At 40.4% G+C, this 22,440-nt stretch overlaps 1 protein-coding gene across 2 annotated transcripts in view; it reads right to left on the reverse strand.

Annotated features, from left to right (window-relative positions):
* The window catches only part of sardh (sarcosine dehydrogenase), a 44,562-nt gene that overhangs the window by 3,811 nt on the left and 18,311 nt on the right, over window positions 1-22,440 (reverse strand). For both annotated transcript variants that reach the window (XM_083929302.1, XM_083929301.1), the window contains exons 11-21: window positions 17,999-18,089; window positions 17,598-17,739; window positions 13,199-13,282; window positions 12,819-12,932; window positions 12,199-12,337; window positions 10,298-10,411; window positions 9,627-9,774; window positions 6,329-6,422; window positions 3,366-3,528; window positions 3,078-3,246; window positions 2,268-2,403 (exon numbers count right to left, since the gene is read on the reverse strand). In XM_083929302.1, the coding sequence (XP_083785428.1) occupies window positions 2,268-2,403; window positions 3,078-3,246; window positions 3,366-3,528; window positions 6,329-6,422; window positions 9,627-9,774; window positions 10,298-10,411; window positions 12,199-12,337; window positions 12,819-12,932; window positions 13,199-13,282; window positions 17,598-17,739; window positions 17,999-18,089 (1,394 nt within the window). The remainder of the gene's footprint in view (window positions 1-2,267; window positions 2,404-3,077; window positions 3,247-3,365; window positions 3,529-6,328; window positions 6,423-9,626; window positions 9,775-10,297; window positions 10,412-12,198; window positions 12,338-12,818; window positions 12,933-13,198; window positions 13,283-17,597; window positions 17,740-17,998; window positions 18,090-22,440) is intronic.

Consider the following 22,440-nt stretch of genomic DNA (forward strand, 5'->3'; position numbering starts at 1 on the left):
CGATTTCACAGTGTTCGTATCCGGCAGAAGAGGACGGCGCACGAGTTATAAAATGCTGAAAGCAATCCAGTCACTCATGAGTCAATGTCAGCTCCCTCGTAACCCAGAGAGACAATTTTCCCTGACTGACTCCCTTTTCCCTCCCTGCAGCTCTTCCACTGATCTGTCACTCGTTCCCCTCTTACATTCACACACATGCACAGAGCTCTCTCTCATCACCACTTAGTTTTTACTACTGCCTTGTTGAAGGAAGCAGAAGGAACAGCATCGATCAAAGGTTCTATCCAACTAACAACCTTATTCAAAGACAAAGCCACCTTTACTCTGGCTTAAAACATCAACAGATGTATGACTTTACAGCAACAGGGACATCAACCTTACATTAGTATTACACACACTGGCCAGTGACAACATCAACAACCAATAAAATGATCCATAATTTACCTGAATTTGAATGTACTCAAGTCTTCCCTGAAAATCCTCTCAGTCCCTGATTGTAAAAGCAACTCTGCAGCATGCTGCCACTATCACTGTACTAAGATACAATAAGACTCTAGGTTTCCAGAGTGTTTCCACAGTATATTTACATTTCAAGAGACCAGTGTGTTGGTTTCATTTCATTAACAGACATTTGTGTCAAATATGCCTGCAACTCGTTACGGATAATGTAGTTTACACTTTGCACTTGCATCTTCAACACCTTTCTTAAAGCATATTAAAACAAAGTAAATTGTTTATTTCATTTCGTTACCTGGGGCTCAATTCACAGAAGACCACACATTTAGCAGTCCTGCAATCAAAGCTTATAGACACAGTGACAAATGATTTTATTATGTAAAATATTTCTTCGTATTAAGATGCTTTCATTTCCTTTTATTGCAGTCATTTTGATGAGTCGCCTCAAACTTCATCATCTAAAATTGCATTGGATCATTAGCTTGTCTGCTAGCTGTGCAATATTACCAGAGGAGTTGCGTGTTTGAATTTCCGTTGGCAAAAAGGGTTTGCGTTTTCAAAGAAGGGGTTTGAAGTCTAATTTATTCAGTTCACTTCCTCCTGATCCAAGGTGGAGGCCAAAGACAAACCACTTTTGAGTGATCAAATCACATGAGTAACCTGATTCAAATCCCTACCCTGCCACATTACACAAGTTAAAGATGCTTTAACTGTTGAATGAATTCATTTCTCGACATTATTTGATGGTGTAGTACACGCAGGCTTAACAGTATAACCACTTATTTTTCAGTGAGTATGTTCACTTGTCAAACCACTGATGCGTGTACAGTACTCGGTCTGACAGCCACTGAAATTGGGGAATGCATTTGAAAGGTGTTCCTTAGTTACCACTACACCACAGAGCAGTGAAATGGTAAACTCAAGAAGGAAACATGAGGAAGGAAGGAAGGAAGGAAGTGCAGACACTTGAATTGACACACACACACACACACACGCACGCACACGCACACACACGCACACGCACACGCCTTAGGAATCTAGTCTTCTGTCACTCAGTATTATAGAGCTCATCTACAATAACATCACTGGCTTCAACAGTGTCAAGTGTGTGTGTGTGTGTGCGTGTGTCTACTGTGAGCACACTTGCAGATACAGATCTCAATACTCAAACTCAAATCACAGAAGGATTGCTCTATTTTTCAGAATTTTCTTTGAGCACACCACTTGAACCAGTAACTTTCTGTCTCTCTCGCTGCTTCTATCCCTCTCCTTGATGTAATTACAACTGTTATTCTGTGTGTGTCTGTAATATTATCGAGAAACAAATGCACACAAAAACCCCTATGCTGGCCAAAAAGAAATGTTATTCAGTGTGAAGTGTGTGTGTGGTAGAAACTGACCAACAGCCCGAGGCTATGATTGATAATGGACTGATGCACCTACACCTCACATTGTTGTATGCAAAAACATGACCACACAAATACAGTCCTTTGTTTTTCTGGTTAGGTGTACGTATTCATTCTAAGCAATAAAATATCAGTTATTGAGTCCTCAAATCAATAAAAAGAAGATATTTGAAGATGGTTTCTTAATGCTGGTCACACATTTCTACTCAGAACCTGGAAAATTTTTCTCACTATTCTGGCAAAACATTTTCTTAATTTAAGAAAAAATGGGCAGAATAGACATAAAATGACAAAATTTGAATTAGAATACAAAGCTAGACATATTAAGCACAGAGCAATAAAAGAGTGTAAACAATAGGGATACAGTGTGTAGGTATGTGAGTGTTGTGTTTTTAGGGCCATTACCACTCCTCCATCAGGGTTGCGGATATATCCATATCCAATAGTTTTGTCTATAAAGAAGCCATAGTCAGAACGCCGTAGGTGACCAACAGGAGTACCGTTACGGAAAATGGCCTCCAGACCGAACATCGGCACTTTCCTGAGAGAGAGCGAAATAGAAAGAGAGATAGATGATAGAGAGAAAGAGAGAGTTTAACTACATTCAAACAAACACCACAAATGCCATGTTCCTTTAAAACACTACTTTACTCAACTATGTTAATTCAAGTTGGACTTTTAAATCCAGAGCATTTAATCAAATCTGTCTGTGTGCACAGTAACATGAACAGAAGTCTGTTGGCAATTACTCATTACACAGCAGACTCACTACCTCCTGCACACAGTCCTCCAGATCACAGAAATGATTTTCTTTATCTTTTGAACATTGTGCGTCTGATCTAATCAGTCTGATTTGATATATCGAGTTTGGAGAACAACATCCTCATTCAAGGATGTTGTTCTTCTTCTGAAGATTAAACATTAATAATCACCAAACCACAAGTTGGTGTGATTACATCTTTAAATCTAAACTGAGTGGAATATTTTGAATTTCTTTTTAATGTTTTTGGGCAAAAACCTAATAGAAAGACAAAAATGTTTTCAGAGTTTCAGTTGGTTTTCTAGATTCTTTTAGGTTATGGTTTGACATTTATCTGTGGAAGAAGTCTAAGTGTCTTCACTACAGGAAGACCAATTTTAGAGAACAATGTTTTTTATGTCCTCCAATTTCATTTACTTCTACCTGACTACCAATATAATCTCAGGTCTACTGACTCATCGATGGTGAAGCAGACAATGCGCCTCCTCAGCCCCTCCTCCTTCTGTTTCTCCAGCCTATCGCGACCCTGGAACGGGATCGAGCTCTTCAGTTTGCAGGTGAAGCCGAGCCCTGACTCCAAGGGTGTGTCATCTGGGCGAAGGTCAGCGTGCCAATGTCTGTACCCTGTTAAACAGGGGAAGAGAAAGAGCAAAGACATTTGCTATGAGACGCGCCAAAAAAACTCTACCAGAACAGTTTTTTTAAGGTTAGTTATTTATGACCTCTTATTTAAAAAAAATTACCTTTCTCTATGCTGAGTGAGTCGATGGCCCTGTAGCCTGAGTTGATGATGCTGTGCTTTGCACCAGCAGCCATAACAGCATGGTAGACTGGAAGGCAAGCATCTTTGGGAATGTGCAGCTCCCAGCCGAGCTCTCCGACAAATGACAGACGCATAGCTCGCACCTGGTCGACAGAGGGGAGGCTTAGAGAGATGGAGAGAGGCATGTCGAGGACCAAGCTGCCATGCCTCTGCTTGTGCTCAATCTCACACGCAAAAACAAACACTTTACCTTTAAAGTACCGGATCTACCTTTCATGCATTTACTAACAGCACTGCTGTTGCTAAAGAAGGGAAAGCTAAAAGGCAAGATAAGGAGCATAAAGAGGGAAACAGGGAAACTGTAATCTGCCTTTAGAAATGAGTGTCCAAATTGCTTTGAGTTTTGAAAGAGACTGATGGGGCTTCACAGGTGGAAAGGAGGAGAGTAAAGAGGGAGTGAGAGAAACAGTGAAGGGAAGTGGATAGAGACAGGGCCTGAGAGGCAGAAACAGGTGAAATGTACAAGATGATGAACAGGAAAATTGTGGCAAACTGAAGGTAGGAAAGGAGACACTTTGAATCAAAAATAAAGTATTGATCAACCAGGTAGTTATTCCAATGCTTTTACCCATTATGAAAACATTTTACTCACCACTTCCATTGTACAGATTTTTGAAAATGCAATAAGAGCAGTGTTGAATGGGACACAGCTTTAAAAAAAATTTCAATTTAATAAATATCATGTCAAAAAGGGGCCTTTCAAACTGCAAGTAAACACAGAATGTGTGGGAATCTCTGTAGCTGCTGTACTGAACTGCTCAGTAGCTGTGGAACAATTACCCACAAGTAGAATCTGTCTGGTGTAGTGGAAAATGATGAAAACTGCACAGTGAGTATCTTGACATTTAGTTTTTTTTATAATTCTGAAACTTCTGAAAAGATAAACTACCTCCCTGTGCTTTCTCCTACATCACCGGGATCAAAGGAAAGCTACAACCTCACTTTAATGTGAAGGAAACGGTGTGTGCACATTAATAAAGCAGACAAGTCCGCCAGCAGGGTGACAAGAAGTGGGTCTGTCATACTTTGCAGTTTGCAACAACAGTCACAAGGATTTCCATGGGACTACTTACATTTTTATTTAATCAAACTAAACAAACAAGGGTTTGACGAATTCTATTTAACTTTCCTGTATCTGTCAGGCTATTATAGACACAATACAAACCTTATGAGGAAAACACCCAGGTTGACAAATACCAGAATCGTTAGGATGATAAATTATATATGTGAAAGAAGAGAGAAAGCTAAAGAAGACAGGAAAGGAAGCAAGTGAGAAAATGTGGAAAGGAGTGGAAAATGAGGGGAGAAAATTCTTTCCAACAGTTCCCCCAGTGGGTGCTGTGACAGCCAGGCCATCTGCCCAGCCAGGAATCACCCTGGGCCCCATATGTACGCAGTGGAACTCTGGGGAGGAAGGTACACGTAGGCCCACGCTTAATCCAAACACACACACTCCACCAGATACACAGGCGACAAACTTAAACACACAGAAACACATGCATGCCTTATGCACACTGTCACTCAAACATTTAGCAGGCAGACATCAAGCACAGACACAAGTACAAACATGCATATAAACATAAATTCATGAGCTAACAGACATGCCAGCACAGGAAGAAAGAGAGAGAGAGAGAATCTAATGAGCTATGAAGGGAGCAGAGGGCAGAGAGAGCTCTGTTCTCGCAGCAGTCCAGCCATTAAAATGTCACCCGGACGACGCCAGCAACCAGCTGGAACGCAGCACAAGACACAGACACAGACACAGACACACACACACACATACCACACACCACACACACTTCTACAGAGCTGTGACAAGACGCTGACTGCAATCACTGGAGCGCTACATATTTCATGCAAGAGCAACTAAGACAGAGCGAGCGAGTGTGGACATATGTGTCGCTGCATGGGCCGGTACAACATGCTCTTCTGATCTGAGGCCAGGAACAGTGTGGAGGTCAGACTGAGAGCCTTAATGCAGTATTGTTTGGAAAATACAGCTTAAGTATTAGTATCAAGTATTAGGACTGCTCCATTATTGAAAAAAAAGATGATTTAACTTGAGTACTCACTGACTTCGGAAACATCATGCATGTCCTTAACTTTTTAACAGTGGTCTTGAATTTTAAATATAATTCAACTGAAAAACAAATAAAAAAATAAAAAATAGTAATGTATAATACTATCTATCCATCTATCTATCTATCTATCTATAGAAATAATGTAAAAAAAAAACAAAACAAACAAAAAAAAAAACCCTCCTGAACATACTGTATATTCAACATTTTGGTAACTATATTCAACATAATAAAGTCACTAACTCAGCAAAAAAAGCAAAAGTGCACTGCTGGATTTACAACACAAGACAAAACTAGAGCATTGTTACAAAATTGTTTTATCTTAATTATTGTATTTTCATAGTTATTGGACAGAAAAATCATAATTGTAAGTAAAGTTGGATTAATGGCCCAGCCCTATTTAGTATAAATGTATGATTTCCCCACTGCTGGTAAATAACACCACATTGAGCTTTGAGTTCTTAGACTTCAGGGGGAAAAAGTATAAATAGAGAGAATATTGGAAGATGTAGAGCATAACAAAAAAGGCGTTGGCAGACTTAATATCTAAGACACAAGGATGCCTTGAGACATGCCACATGACCCCCACCCCACCCACTCACCCACCCACACTCAAAGTCTACAATCTCTGTTGACTGAACCTTTGAAATAATGAACCAGTTCCACTCAACAGTATAGGAAAGCATAGAAGCAGTATCTATGTATTTATTTAACTAGCACTGACAGGGTTGTTTTGAAGCTGACAAATGTGCCACATCCAATTACTGTAGGCATAAGTTGAGGTAGTAAGTGTGTGTCTTCTCACCTGATGCCCTGCTGCGTTGACAACTTTGTGGGTAGAGAAGGGGAAAGCTTTGTTGCTCAGGTCTGTTTCCAACACCTCCTGAAGCACCTCCCGACTGCATTTAAGGAGAATGCAAAAACAGTGTCAGTTGTTCAACACATTTTTCGTTTTGAACCTGCCCAACTGGTGGTTAATGTATTTGTTTTGTATTTGTGTAATACTCAAATTATCAGATTAGTACTTGTCCTAATGCTGTAGAAGCTAACAACTCCCACAACACACACACAATCTTAAAATCAATATTACATAAAGATGAGTCAACAAGGGAAAAAAAGGACTAAGTTTAACTTACTTTGCTACGTGTGTGTTTGTGAGTGGGCAGGTAGAGGCCTTTTCTGGGAGATATTTTTGCAACAGTGTGGCAGGAAGCCAAGGTTGAAGATATTTGGGGAAAGGGCTCAGGTTACATTTGTGCATATGTGTGGGTGATGCAACTGATGTGGTCATACTTGGATGCAGAAATGAGTGCATGCGGGTATGTTCAAATGTAAATAAAACATCCTTTGCATTTATGCATGAATGTGCTGTATGATGCACAAGATATTATTTTCGTCAGGCTGTCCTCCAATTTCTGTCCTTGCTTGAGCACAGCTTTCTTCCATGAACAACCAAGTCCAAGAGCAAGGCCAATTAGCTAAATATAATCAGTGAATGGCTCTGTTTGTGTATTTGTGTGTGTGTGTGTGTTGAGGCAGTCTTGCAACCACCAATTTGTTTCTCTGTCTTGCCACTTAATTGTGGCTCTCAGCTGTGGAGGGGGACACACACACACACACACACACACACACACACACACACACACACACACACACACACACACACACACACACACACACACACACACACACACACACACACACACACACACACACACACACACACACACACACACACACACACACACACACACACACACACACACACACACACACACACACACACACACACACACACACACACACACACACACACACACAGCTTTTCATATATTAAAAATAAGGTTCATTATTGCAAAGCGAACAATCAAGCAGTAGATTCTCCCTTTGGAGCGTGCTATCAAGCTGTGTGAGAGGAAAGCTGTAAGTCGAGAGAATGAGGCAGCTCTCTAAAGAGATCATTTTGCTACGTAAGAAAACCATCCTAACATAGGAGAGTCAGTTTTCTGCGCTCCCTCTTATGTGGCAGAAACAATACGGAGAAGCTGAGATTCAATACGGTATTGTGCAGAGAGAGAGGCACTTTATATTATTGACACGCACACAAGGAAACGGATGCAAACAGAAACACTCAAGAGCTGAGTATGCTTTGGATGCTCAAGAAAACTCAATGAGCAATGTGTGCATCTATAATGAAAACACATACACACATCCATATACAGTATATATACATACACACATACATACAGAATCTACCTGGATATATATTTATGGCAACTGCTGCTAGTGGCGCACTGCTTTCTGGTTTGACGTAAGCAATAACAGCAAGAGGGATAGAACAATGTGAAAAAGGGGAAGAGGACGCTGGGCCAGAATGGACAACTGAGCAAGGACAGATTGTAAAAGGAGCTGGATAAGATCCACAGAGACATAAAGACTGAGAGAAAAGAAATTCAGAAGAATAAAAGATGAGAAAAAGCCTAAAGGAGAAGAAATCAACAGCCCGCACAGAGAGCAGAGTGGCCTAACCCTGCTGCTGGAAGGAGGGAAGAACAAAGGAGCAGGGCGATGAGCTGGGGAGGAGAGGAGGTGGAGAGGGGAAGAAAAGATAGATAAGGAGTTCAAAGAATGAGATTGGGGAAAGGTAAAAGGTGGCCCAGCTTTGAGGAAAGAACAAAAGGGAAACTGTTGGAAGCAAGAAGAAAGTGACAAGCTTGGACTACATCCTATGTCCAAATGTGCAGTAGTACCATTTTCACCTGTGCAGTACTAACTTTTTCATCCTAAGATGAAGAAACCAATAGATGATGGTTCTGATGGATGAGGATCAAAAAGGGAATACTTGGACATGCTCAGTTCAAATTTCAGTTCAAGTAATTTTCTGAAAAATCTCGACTGGACAAAACCAGAGTTAAAGAGAGAAAAGCTGCCCCAACTACCTCCCTGGCTGTCCTCCTTCAGGGATCTAAAACCTGCAAGCTGTAAAATTTCATGAGACCATACGACAGATGGTAGATGGTTTGGCATCAGCTGTGGTGAGAGGGTGCGGTGCCTCACAGGAAGGTTGACGCACCTATGAGTATCTGACCTGATTGGTATTCAAGCACATGTTATTGCAGATTAACACAGTGACGCTGGGTCCAGGGACACAACTGACACACATGCTGATGTACCGCAACCTTGTTTTGATTATTTTGCTTTATAATTAACGCCTGCTGACCTGCCAGTCTGTCACCTCACTGTACATCAGAGCCCTCCAGTTACAGCAGTCACAAAATAAGTATATCTGCTAAATAGAGTTTTGGCATTTAGTCCTTGAAGGCCATCGTTGCAGTGTTTACATCATTGCAGACGGCGCAGGTGATGATATGCAATTCTATAGGATTATCTTTAACTACTAATAGACTTATGGACTAATTACACTGAATTTGGTATTGAATATTATCCCCAGTCTCTACTATGAGGCGTTAGATATCCATGCTAGCCACCCTGCTAGCATTGCTAAAATTCACACAAACCATAGGAATCATCATTCATTTGGAATCATGCCACAGTCAGGTCCACACAAGCTTGAATCCAGTTGCTTTTGGCTCCTTGGGGCCTCATATGTTTGAACAGGCCCTCCTATAACTCAGACAGTGAAGGGTCATGGCCATAGACCTCTTACCCGAGGTGTAAACTCAGAGAGTGCAACTGCTCTGAGTAATATTTATCATTATCTCTCAGTCAGATGAGAAATTGATTTTAATTTACTTTGCAGGGTTCACAACATCATGAAACAGCCAATTTCTACTTTGACCCGCAGAATTAGCCTCTAACCTCCCTGCATCTGCCTCCTGTTTTCAATCAACCCTCCCGTCCGTGCACCCTCTCACCTCTTATGCCCATGGCCAAGTCTTGAGAAAAGGTACTTAACCTGCTCTCCTCTTATCGATCGAACAGCTCGTCTTTTCAGTTTCCCCACCTCTTGCGTCCAGGATGTGAATCATAACCCGTCATTAGATGGCTACCCTTTCTCCTTCAATGTGCTTTACCCTAACCCATTCCCTTTGTCCTTTTGATGATCTTGCCTCTGTCCCTCCCCTTCCTTCTTCTTCCCTCACCTCTTTGGTCCCTGGATGCTGATCATCCCCATGTCCTCAGAGTGGTCTATGAGCTGGCAGTTGAAGCCTTGGTCCTGAAGAACTGTCCTAATGTGGTTCCAGTTGTGTTCTGCTACACCGCCTCCGATGGCCAGGTAGTATGCGTCACCTGCAGCAAAGGCGGGAAAGGAAATAAATTCACAGTGATTAAGGTGAGCATGACGAGATAGATGGAACCAGACAACAAATGACAGAAAACTAGAACAACAAATATAAACATAAATAAAGACGACAAAAGATAACATCATAGGCAGAAGAATATAATGATTAATACAATAAACATACAGTATTGACAGCTACTGGGAGGCAGAACAATAAATACATTAAAAGGCCAAAATAAGATACAACACAGTGAGTGTTAAATCCAGCAACAGTTAAAATAACACAATACCACTGTGATGGAGTGATAAAAAAGAGAGATAGCAATACAGTAGAAATATAGTAAATGGACTGTATTTATATAGCGCTTTTATACAAAGTGCGTAACAATTTAGCATCCACCTATTTACACAATGATGGCAGCAAGCTACCATGCAAGTATGCGTGTGGTGTCTTGCACAAGGACGCTTTGACATGTGGACGGGAGAAATCAGGATCGAACCGCCAACCCCTGCAATCACTCACTCACTCACCATTGGATTGTGGTGCCAGGGGCAGGTTAGCAGCTCCAGGCTCCAGTCTGCTCACCGTCAGGTCAGCCTCCGCCCCTCCTCTCTTATTCAGCATGCAGGTATACACAGTGGAGCCTGAAACAAACACACAAATAATACAATTAATTCCCGTGGCAGATTTTGTAAGCCAATTTAAAGTGTGCAGTCTCTTGGAACCATGCCGACAGAAATGGAAGGATAAAAAATGAACCAGAATTTGAGGTCAGTCTTCTGTTTGTAACCGATTCTTTGTGAGTAATCCAGTTCTGTAAGCCTGTGTGTCTGTGTGCTTTCCTGGCCCCGTGTGTGTGAATATGAATAGATTTATTAGATATTCAAGTGTACTTTCATAACTTGCTTTTAAGGAGCAATTATTATAATATCTGCCTCTGATATATGTGAACATCTTCCTTTTCTTTTACAATAGCTACCAAGGAAACAACTGAAATTAAAACCAAACCAAAGCTGAGAACATCACTTCAACATATTCTTAATGAGAACATCATTAAAATAATTTCCTAATGAGTTTAGTCTGTATCCAATTAGGAGGGACAAAATAATAACATATCCTTCATCCGTTGGTCAAAGGAGCTGATGGCTGCAGTGACATGCTTATAACGGCCGTAGTCTCTCATTTGAATGGGTGATTGATGTTACAGTTTCCCCCTGTTACTGGTATTAAAGAAAAGGCTGTCTAAATGTGTTAGCCAAGACATTAAATATTCATGGAGCGAGTGTGACCACTTTATTTGCAGTAAGTGAGAACTGAGAGCAAGAAAGAGAGCATGACAGACAAAAAGAGTGGGAGAGCAAGGTCACGTGTCATCGAAATATGTTGAAAAAGCTTTTGAGAAACTACCTTTGTAGGTGGGGTGCGATCTAGTTGTCATAATGAGTAGAGGGTGAGTGGAAGGAGATGTTGGCACAAGACATCAGTCAAATGTCATTGTAGAAAGCGGGCTGTAAGTTTGCTGATTTTGAAAGCAAGGCTCCACAGCTCAGCATTTGTAGTCAACGTATTAGTAATTAAGATACTAGGCAATTAACAGACATTGTTAAGAAGGCCAGCTCTGGCCTTGGATGCCCTTTCAACACAGTGAAGGCAGTGGGAGAAAGGAGAATAATGGCTAAGCTATTATCCCTGATGGAGAACATGTCCCACCCCACAAAGGACACTCTGAAAGCACTGGGTAGCTCCTTCAGTGACAGGCGGCTTCATCTGCTGTGCGTGAAGGAGAGATACCGTAGGTCCTTCCTTTCTGCTGTCTGAGTCATGCTTTATAAACAACAATGCTCCAAGTAGACTGTCCATACCAAAACTAACAACTCACTCATGTGCAATATCAATGTTAACTGTGCTAATTTTTATATTACTTGCAGGCTAATTTAATGTTTACGTATTCATTATAACATTTTGCATTTTCTTACAGACACCTTTTTATTGAAATATCTCTTTATATACTGTTATACTTACTAATAAAAAGGGACTATCTTATCTTATATGTCAGTTTAGTTAAATGTGACATAGAAATAATGAATGTTTTATTACAGCAACCAAACAAATTTGCTTCTAATACAATTGATTTCAATGAGGACGAGGCTCACTGCTTCTTACACTTCGGGTTAAAAACAAATCCTGTCGAGCCCAGAAAAAAGTTACAAAAAAATCCTGAGAGAGACTACAGCATATACTGCCATTTAATATTAGTGGTATTTGACATTTTGTGGAAGAGTAGACTATTTTGCTCATATGTTGGCATCTTGTTTAGTCCTCCTATCCATGTATCTGCCCTCTTCATTCTGTCAATCTTTTCTCCATCTGTCTGTGAATTTGTGTCTGTGTGTGCATGTGTTTATGCGTGTTCTTGCTGCAGCGGACTGACCTGGCTTCTTGTTGACATCAGCAGTGAACAGCCAATCGGCCGCCTTCTTGGCATCTGGTCCGGTGAGATAGAACTTTCCAAAGTAGGACATGTCAAACACTGCCACTCCGTTTCTACATGACAGGCACTCACTCTTAATCTGCATTAAAAACAACAAAAACAACACATGCAATTAACACAGACATTAAATAAAAACATCTTCCTCTCTTTGCCAAACATGACATTTCTAAGAGGACTGGATATAGCCACATTCTTGAAGGAAACATCCATCAGAACTGTGAAGATAAACTTATTGAGAAGTTCCAACGTCAAGGTTGGCAATAATTCCCCCTTTGAGGTGTGTCCTCTAAGATGCTGTGTTAGTTTGGTATGCACTTTATGCATCATAAACCTCGCTGCATGTCCTCTCATCACTGTCATTTGTCCACGATTGTTATTTCCCATGAGGACACATGTTCCCTTTCCTCGTAGGAGCCATCAGAGGGCATTCACACTGATCTGGTGACCCTGAGGTTTTTTTGGTCAACAGTTGTTTAACAAAACAGGAAGTTGCTTGTAATTTAATAGAATTGATCTAATTTATTAGACACACATACACACTCTCACACTTGGTATCTTACCACTTCATGATGTGGTGGAAAGTCAAAGGTGTACTCCTTGCCCAGCAATTCGTTGTATTTGTAGTTCACATTCTTCTTAGTGTCATAAGCCCCATAGTAATCATAGTCTTTAACCTTTATGATAATAGACAAACAAATAGTTAGAGGCTAATTAATCATTACGACTGCAGAGAAAGACAAAGATACTGTGTCAGTGTCATCCATTATTGGCAGCCAATCTGTTCCAACAGTCCTTATCCAGCAAGCCTTGTGGGGAAATTTGCATCTTAATTGTTTATGTCTTTCCAAGTGCCTTTTGTCAATATTCAGATGCAAATAAATCATCAGCGTGCACTTGCTTGTGTTTAGTATGTGTGTGTAGGGGAGTGTGCGCTTCTCACAGGAGCCGGTCCGTCTTTGTTGAACCAGCCAGGTCTTTCCCAGCCATGTCTCTCCTGGAACACACAGCCCTGCTCCGTCAGCACCTACAACAAACAACAGCACACACAAACAAAGAGGTAAAATCAGTACACGCAGCTAGAAAATTGGGTTTCAGCAAACTGAGTTTACTTTGGAATCAGGGCACGTACAGTATGCCAAAGTCAAGAAATATGTAATATTGTTTTTTAGGACCTTCATATCAGAATTGAACACACACATTGCCAAAGCAACCACAGCTTCCGCGTCTTGCTGAAGGGGCATCTTGACTGCTGTTTTAGAGCAGCACCAATCGATTTTTGTGGCCACTTGGGGGCAGCACAACAAGCCCGCTCCAACAAAGAGATTGCTGCAGTAATGAATCCTAGGACTTAGAAATGAGTTAGCATTTTTGAGCTGCCAGTTGTCTCGTCTCAGAGTCAATGTTTTTCTTTGGTTATAAGCCTGAGATAAGGTTAACACAAGCTTAAGGGATTTTCACGTTTTATTCTACAACATAAAATACATCAGCTAATATTCCACTTGTGAATTTTTTAAGCTTGTAGGTGTCTTAAAAAGGCACCTGCTTACAAACAACAGGGGTTGTCAAACGTCATCACGCCTCACACGCAAAATCAGTTAGAAGCCAGTGGTGGTGACTTTTATTTATAGCCTAACGATAGCATTTTACATCTGGCGGTCACTTTTACACTCTAAAAATTATAAAAATGGGGTTCATCCAAAAAACTAAGAAAATATAATAAAATCATTTTTATCACAGAGCTTTTTCTGCAACAATCCAAAATCCAATGGAAAAATCATTGGCTTTTGAACCGATTTACCTTGTAAAGTTGTTATGGGGAACTTAAACAGTTGTGTATTTTCACATTGAGCATGGTTTTTATTTGGAGTTGTGATTCGAGTCACTTGGAATGGTCGCTTAAAAGTCACTCTCCTTTTAGCTCTGCTTTGGTCCCCGCCATCTCCCGAGAAAATGTTCTTGCTGTTTAGTGGCTAAATTCTTCACTATGTTCACTTGATATTGGATACATTGTTAATATGAAAAACAATGATGTTAAAGTTGATGAGGAATTGCGGTTTTAAACCCAGTACAACATGACGGACGACAAATTAACTGACCTACACGTCAATCTAACATGGGAGGAATTTATTTTTAAGTGATTGTCAAACACTGTTTTAGCACAAACTGTTGCAAATATAGTACACTGGTAATTCTTGATTGCCCTGATCAGTGTTGAAATAAGATATTTCATATCCCACCTTAGTCCTTGTTATAATTGATGGTCGCCCACAGTTAGTAGGTATGTTCTGCTATGCTCTCCTCGTAGCAGGCAACTAGCCGTCTCTTGCCAAACTTCCCACACTGAGCTATATTTACCATCCCTGCTACCGAGGTGGAGAAAACGTGTGAGAAGCAGTGTCAGAGATGGCCTGTTTGTGCTCTGAGATAATCCTGTATTGCCTCCTAAAAGACTCATTATCTGTACAGGGACAGCTTCTCGGCGGATCAAACTCTTTAAGTGCCTCTTAGCCATAATACCTGGTGCATGATTAAGAGCAAGAGCAAGTATTGTGAACAAAAGCTCATTAAAAAAAATAATAATTAGACTTTTTCTGTGTTTTTTCCTTCATCACTCTGGCAGCCCTATATTTATCTGAGGCTCTCCGACAGTAGGAGAGCTAGTTGCTAGGTGATGGCCCTCCACGAGTGATTAGCAGGGTTCTAATAGGCCCGCAGCCGAGGGTTGGGCCAACCCCGTCTCACAGGGACTGTGCTCTCCTTTGAGCTTTGGTCTACCTGGGAGTGGTTATTTGTGTCTTTTCTGTGCTCTATAGTGTAGGTCGCTAGCATAAAATCTGGTTCCATAATTACACTGAAGATAACATGATAATACCTGATCTTGCACTTGTTATGCAAATTAAAGTCTTTTGTGCTGGCTGGAGAGAGCGGTAATAATAAGTAATTAAGTCTTAATGGTACAGTGTTGTACAACAGGATACTAGATCCGTCGCAGCTGCCTGAAAATAACACTGCATGCTGCCACAATCCACTGAGCCTTTGAAGTGTCGCGTCATGCCTCATCAAACAGCACCAGGATGTGGTGATCAGGAAGGTTGAATGTGATAAAACTGCTTTTCTGGAAAGATTGTGGCGTATATGGTGTGGCGTCAGTGTGTGGTCCTCAGAAATAAAATTGCATGGGTGTTTGGACGCGTATCATACATAACTGGTGTGTTGCCCCTAAGCCGGGGGAAGCTCTCTTATAAACCGATGAGTAATACATTGAGCTTGATAGCATTATTTCCCTTATGCTTTCACGAAGTGTCATTGTTTGTTTGCTTTTGAAACTGATTTTCATTAAGAAAAGTGCAGAGCAGCTCAGTTTAAACTGATCTTAGCACTCATTTTACATGAGCTGCCAATTGAGCATGTTGGTATATGTACGTTTTTCCTTAATTTGAATATTAACTATGATGACACAAGCTACTGAAAGAAAAGATTTAAAAAGTTACCATCCATTCATGTCTTTGCAACATCTTAAAACAAAGCCCTTAGGGAAAGCTGGTTTATTATACATGAAAGATGCCAGAGAAGCCAAAAGAAAACAAGCGGTAAGAAAGCAGTAGGCATGATCAACAAAATACATTGACAACATTGCTAATGCAATCTGTGTGACACTAATCTGTTCTGAAAGAATGCCTGCATGCGTGAGCGGGGGTAGAAATTGCAACAGTTAAAAGGTAAATGAAGTCTGGAAAGGAAGAAGCGAGGCTAAGTGGGTCATTAATGCATAAAATATGGTGGTGAGGCCCATTAAGAGTCTGTGTCGGGCTAAGGAGAGCAAAGAAGCTGATCGACATCCGGGACCAGGCTAACAAAGCTACAGTACGTGTATCATTTATAGTCATGTCGGCAAGGATTGCATAAAGAAATGTAGCTGCTGGGTAAACATTACACTGCTGCCTGCAGTCTGAATCAGCAATTTGCCTCCAGATTTGAGCAGAGAAGACATGAGGAGAGAGATGGAGAGACAGAGAGATGAACATACTGAGAGAGATGTGGTCAGAGTTTGACAGATGACATCTTTGCATATACTTGTATCACCAGTACTTCAAGACTAGCGTACCAAAATATTCAATGACAGATCCAAAAACACACACAGTTTGTTCTTCATTTCTTTGATTTCTTTTAGCATTAGCAACTCAATTAAACTCAATGCTCTGTCAGCTCTGCACATTCATGCACACACCGACGTTGTAGCCTTCATAACCTGAGGTTTCAGCGGCTTTGTTAATACGTTGATTTCGCCACATTACTGTCGTTTCTTACTGTCTTTATTATCCAATCAAATTATGCAATTACAGACGACAGTAGAGGGAAAGACACAGCAGCACCTCTTTTTCTTTCACAAGAAATACAGATTTGGAACAAGAACAAAGACAGTGGCAACCACAGGAAGTGAGAGAGGGAGAAACAGATATTAAGTTTGAATAGTAGGATGAACAGAAGAGGATAATGTGCTGGGAAGGATGTCAAAGAGACAGAATGCCAGATGAGAGACATGAGTGAAGGCTGTGGGTAGATGCATGAAAAAAAAAAGAGTGGAATGAATGGTGAGACAAGAAGTGAGTCATACAACCTCTAAAAATATAGGAAGTGATCAAAGATGACTTGTCAGGTTGTATGGCAGCAGAGATGCTCCAGTGGCTTTCAGAGGTGAACTGGTTTCATCTATGTTAGAAAACCTCATCGATATGGGTCCTGAAAGTTTCCCCCTCAGTTATGCTCAAGCCTAAAGGTGTTCTGGGAGATACATTTTTTTCACACAGTGTGAAAGCCCAACTAACCTTAACAAAAGTGGCTGAATAGAATTGAAGGTTAAGCTTTACTTTTATCAGATCAAGATAAAAATACGTATGAATATGGTTTCGTAACATCTTAGGGAGAGGCGCAAGGATAGGGGAACTTTTCTTTGCTTTTATTGGACTAATCATACTTTACTCGTTCAATAAAGACAAACACTGTTTAATGTGTTTATCCAGGATGGTAATAAAAATACAGGAACAATTGTAATTTAACATTGTACAGTAATGGGCAAAATAACAAGTAAACAGTAAAATTGTCTTTTAGTATAAACTATCTAATAGTTAATAGTTCTTTTCATTCCTGTTATTGAAATGTATAAAGGAATAGTTGTTAAATGTACAGTAAAGAGGAGAAGAAAAAAAGTAAAACCTGTGGTGCATCATCTGAAATGACTCATCAAACCCCAGCTAAAAGGAGTGTAACTAACTCTCAGGGGAAAGAGGTTGTTGCCTTGAACACTTCAAGAAAACACACTGTTGAACCCGCTCATCTACCTGATGGAAAGGATCCTTCCTCATGTTTCGGCTGGCCAGCGGCTCATCAAAGGGGAACACCACAGAGTAGTTTTTAGCGTACGACTCGTGGCTCCTCTCTCTGATCCAGCTCACGTTTTCTGTCAGCGAGTTATGGAAACGCCTGAGACAGGAGGGAGAGTAATTCAAAAGATTCACAGTCATTAACAATCAACAGACTACATTAAAACTTCATTGTACTGGTTCCTGCTGCCCTTCGATAAAGGGCAAAACGGAAAAATCTAAACCATGTTTGTAGAGTGGCGCTATACCCAGGAATCTTTCTGTGATCACTGTCACCTCCCAAATTCTTTTTGTGTTTCACCTCCGTATGTTGTTATAATAATGATACTAATATACTATATTATATTGATGAGATGTACCTGATGTCATAACCATACATATCCTTTTCAGGGCGGCCATGTATGATCCAGTGAGCCAGCTCTTTTCCGCAACCACCTCCCAGCATCATGCCTGACAAAAACAGGAGGATAACAGAAATGGTTATGAACAGAATCTCATAATCACATTAAGTTCTATCTACAGGACTACTGAAACAATCAGTAAATTAATCAAGTTTAATAATCATGAACCACTTAAAAGGGGACAAATGCTTATCTTCTGGTTCATATTTGTATTTTAGGTTTCTACTAGAACACGTTTTAATGTTCAAAAAAACAAACAAATTTTATTTTAGATATTTCTCATACTGTCTGTCTGAATATACCTGTATTCACCCTCTGTTTTAGCGCCTGTCTCTTTAAGCCCTCTCCTGAAAAAGCCCAGTCTGTTCTGATTGGCCTGTGTTTCTTGGTCTTCCACATCTGTGCTCTCTGCACCATGATTGTAGCCAGAGAATGACTGTAGGGACACAGTATTTGCACTTTCTACCTAAATTATTTATGGTATAGTTGTGACATCACAACCGTACAGAAGTCCTGACAGCTCCTTTAAAAGGCATAGTTTCTGAATACAGGCTGTGTGCATTTCTCTGTGGATTGAGCGTTTTTATACCTTCATAGTATTTATATAGCCTCAACCTGCTGTATAATAAAGAAAGACTGCTCACTTTGTACAATATGGGATCTTTAATTCAATTTTCTATCCTTTTGTTCCTGAATGTGAGAATTTGCTTCTCATTTACATATTATTCAAAAGTGAATATCTTTAAGTTGTCGTTTCAGGGCTGCAATGAATTATACTTTATTTCATTATTGATAAGCCTGTACTTGATTAATCATTTAGTTGATAAATGTCAAACGAAAAAAAATGCCTGTTGCAAATTACCAGAGCACAAAGTGACGGCACTGTTTTGACTGATGATCACACAAGACAAAGATGCCACCCTGGACTTTTGACATTTTAAAAGTGAAACCATTCAGTGATGATTCAAAAGAAGATAACTGATAAATTATTCACTAATGAAAATTATTGATAGTAGCAGAACAAACAAACAGTTTGTGTCCGTCGCAGATTACCGGGTCCATTGCACAGCTACTAGCTGGGAAAGGGGGGTGGAAAATATTAACAAAAAGCAGAACCTCTCTCCCTCTCTCTTCTCTCTCTCACTGACAGGCTGTCTGGAAGACTGTTGACTAATTCTCATTAATTTGAAGAAGAGAGAGTTTTCTGTCCTTTTCAATAGCCTTTATATGTCATATAACCTACAGAGGATTGTTGTGACCTTTGTTCCATCATTTGACCCTCGCTCACAGCTGCCCCTGAGCAATCTGACCTCATCAGCTGCACCATTCTGCAGCATTCTGTTTTTTTTTCTGCCCTGACCAACAAACAAACACTGGCCATTTAATATTTCATCCATCCGGTCCCAAAACTGTCGGGTTAATGAGCTGCTCCCTTTCAGCAACCCCCTTCTCGTGTTGTGTTGCTGGTAATTTGAATACACTGTGTGTGTCTGTGTGCTGTGTGTTGTGTGCTCATATGCACAGTCTTGCATGTGTTGTGAGCACAACATCAATATGCAGCAGCACGATCAGGGTGTCCTTACATCCCTCCTTCATCCCTCCATCTCCATCTCTCACAGCATGCCCTCTCCCTTTATCTCTCATCACTTCACTCATCTGCGGACACTCTGACTCCGGGCCAAGCCTGGGTGGATGTTTGAATGGCAGGATGGTGGGATGGATGGAACCAGGGGGTAGAGAGAGATAGAGGGAGGATGGTGGTAGTGGGGGTGGGGGGGGGGGGGTATGGGATGGAGTTCTTCCAAGACAACATGGAGACAACCAACACGCTGAGATGGCACTGATAAATGTCACCTAAGATAACTACACGGACGTGTATTTGCATGTGAACACTTATGCTCCTGCTTCCACTCATTTTATCAATCCTCCTCCCTGCCTTTGTACTTTCCCTCTCCTTCCCAACTATCAGGACAGCATCTTGCTCTATTATAGTTTGTTTATGCTGTGCAAACCTTTCATACTTTCTATGTGATTATCTATCACTCCCTCTCTTCTTTATTGCTCTCATATTTGTTTAAAAAGTTGCTCCCTTTTTTGACATTTACATGCTGCTGGGGGTTTGAAAAAAAATTATTTTAAAGAGGGAGGAAACAAACATAATTGTATTTATCCTCATCTACTATAGTAGGCTAATGAGCATTCTGATTTGCAGGTGAAAACAGATCAGCTGCTTTCCAAGCCATTGTAAAATACTCTATAAACACACAGCATAACAATTTCGGTATTACTGCGTCAAATCAGCCGGCCAGTACGAGAATGGTTAGAAGTATTTAACGCTGTCATTCAATGAATGCACAAAAAAAACCTACAATGATATCGGCGAAAGAGAGATGTTATGTTTGAGCAGCCAGGGAAATGTGGCTGAAGAGCTATATTGTTTGGCAGAAGATTGATTATGTTATTAATAAATAATTGCATATTTTGTTGATGTGATTTATTTAATGAAACATTGCCAGGCTTATAAAAGCAATAAGCCACTTGAGGCCGTGATTTACAGTGATTTTAGAACAGCTAAGACCTTACAAAAGTTACAATATTGTAACCCTAGTTCTATTAGCACAGACAGAACCCTCTAATGAACTCTATGGGTAATACTCTCCTCAGCAGATGCAACTGACACATTAAATTACATTTCATCTAGCTGACACAAAAATGACTTCAAGAGTACTACATATAAGTGCAGGATGAAAGTGCAATATGCATTTTTGTACAATGTGCTAAACAATTTAATCTCCATCTTGTGCTGGAGTGAGGATTTGTTAGCATTACAATTGGTGACTAGTCTGGTCTTGTGCAAAGTTCAAATATTTAGCAGCCCAGCATCTGTAAAGCTGAGTTATTTACACAATGTATCTCATTTATTAAACCAGCAAATTAACAGAAATGTAAAAACAACAAAAAACTCGAGCCATGGCTCAGAACTGCATTAAGTAAGAGGTGATTTTAATTTGAGCCTTTTACACTGCACTTTTTCCTTTTACTTCATCAGCATCTCTATCCTCCTTTTAAGCCCAACTGTGAGAATCACTCCGGGAGACATTGAAGCTGATGGTTCTCACTCTTCATTATGTAATTTCTAAAATAAAGGCAATTTTCTGTGCTTAATAATGGGACACAAACCCTGCTAGCCATAATAACATGAAGACAATGAACGATGAAGGTGCTCGGTATTGTAATTATGAGGAACATGGTGATACAGTGAAGATGTGCAGCAGTTAAAATCAATTAAAGAACCATTATCAGAATAAATAAATGCACTCAGAGTTCAGCATAATAGTTTTGACACCAAGAATAAGTAACTTAAGGTTGCTAGGCAACAAGCACACCTTCTCACTTCTCTTCTCTGATCAATTGTACAAATAGGCTCAGCAGAGTTACTGATTGCTTGGAAACCCAAATGAACCCCAGCGAGTAAAATGAAACAACTGGAGGCTTAAAAAGTAACCGAGAACTCAGTGATGGATTTTTTAAATGTGAATCTGTCGACTTGACCTTGTGGTTTATGAATTGCTGCACTTGTCTTGTCCTGCCTTGAGCCATATTAGCTGTGTGAGTTCATGTGTGTGCATGTGTTTTTGTGTGATGGAGTGAGATGGACAGAACTATTCAATGCTCCAGGAGGCAGTGGAAAGAAAGAGCAACAGAGTCGAGAGAAGGGCAAAGAGGACAGCAGGAGGAGAAGTGGACTTTAGAGAGCTCCTGCTTTGTTAGGATGTTTTGTTTATCTGTGACTGCGTGTGCAAATGTGTATGTATCAGGCAAGTGAAAGGCATTTTTTATATCCTTGCTGAGTACGGCCGGTGGAAAAGCCTTGATTATCAAGTCGATGTAACCTGAGGAGTGATCAGTGATGCTGGGCCCATTTCAATGAGCTAGGTTCCAGCATGACGCATCAAAACTAGAGGATGAGGGAACCACAATATCTTATCCACCTCTATTCAGATAGGAATGTTACATTATTATTTGCATAAAGTAGAAGAAAAAGATCATTTACAATATGGGTTGGAAAATGGCTAAAGCATTAATATTATCTATATATCCATTATATTTTTTCGGATTAATCAATTAGTCTATAACTGATTAAAACTTGTTTCATCTTAACAATAGTCTCTCTCTACAAAATGAAATACATTCAACTTAAGATGAAGAGAAGAGCGGTTGTCCTCCATTCAAGAGATCAGCGGTTCAATCCCCAGCTCCTCCGGTCCGCATGTCGAAGTGTCAGGCTGGAGACACTGAACCCCAAGTTGCGCATGGGTGTGTGAATGTGGTGTGAATGGATGATTAGATTAGATGGTATGTAGATGTCCACTGCCATCTGTGTGAATGGGTGAACGTGA

The sequence above is a fragment of the Echiichthys vipera genome, assembly GCF_963691815.1.
Source record: "Echiichthys vipera genome assembly, chromosome: 16".
NCBI lineage: Eukaryota > Metazoa > Chordata > Actinopteri > Perciformes > Trachinidae > Echiichthys > Echiichthys vipera.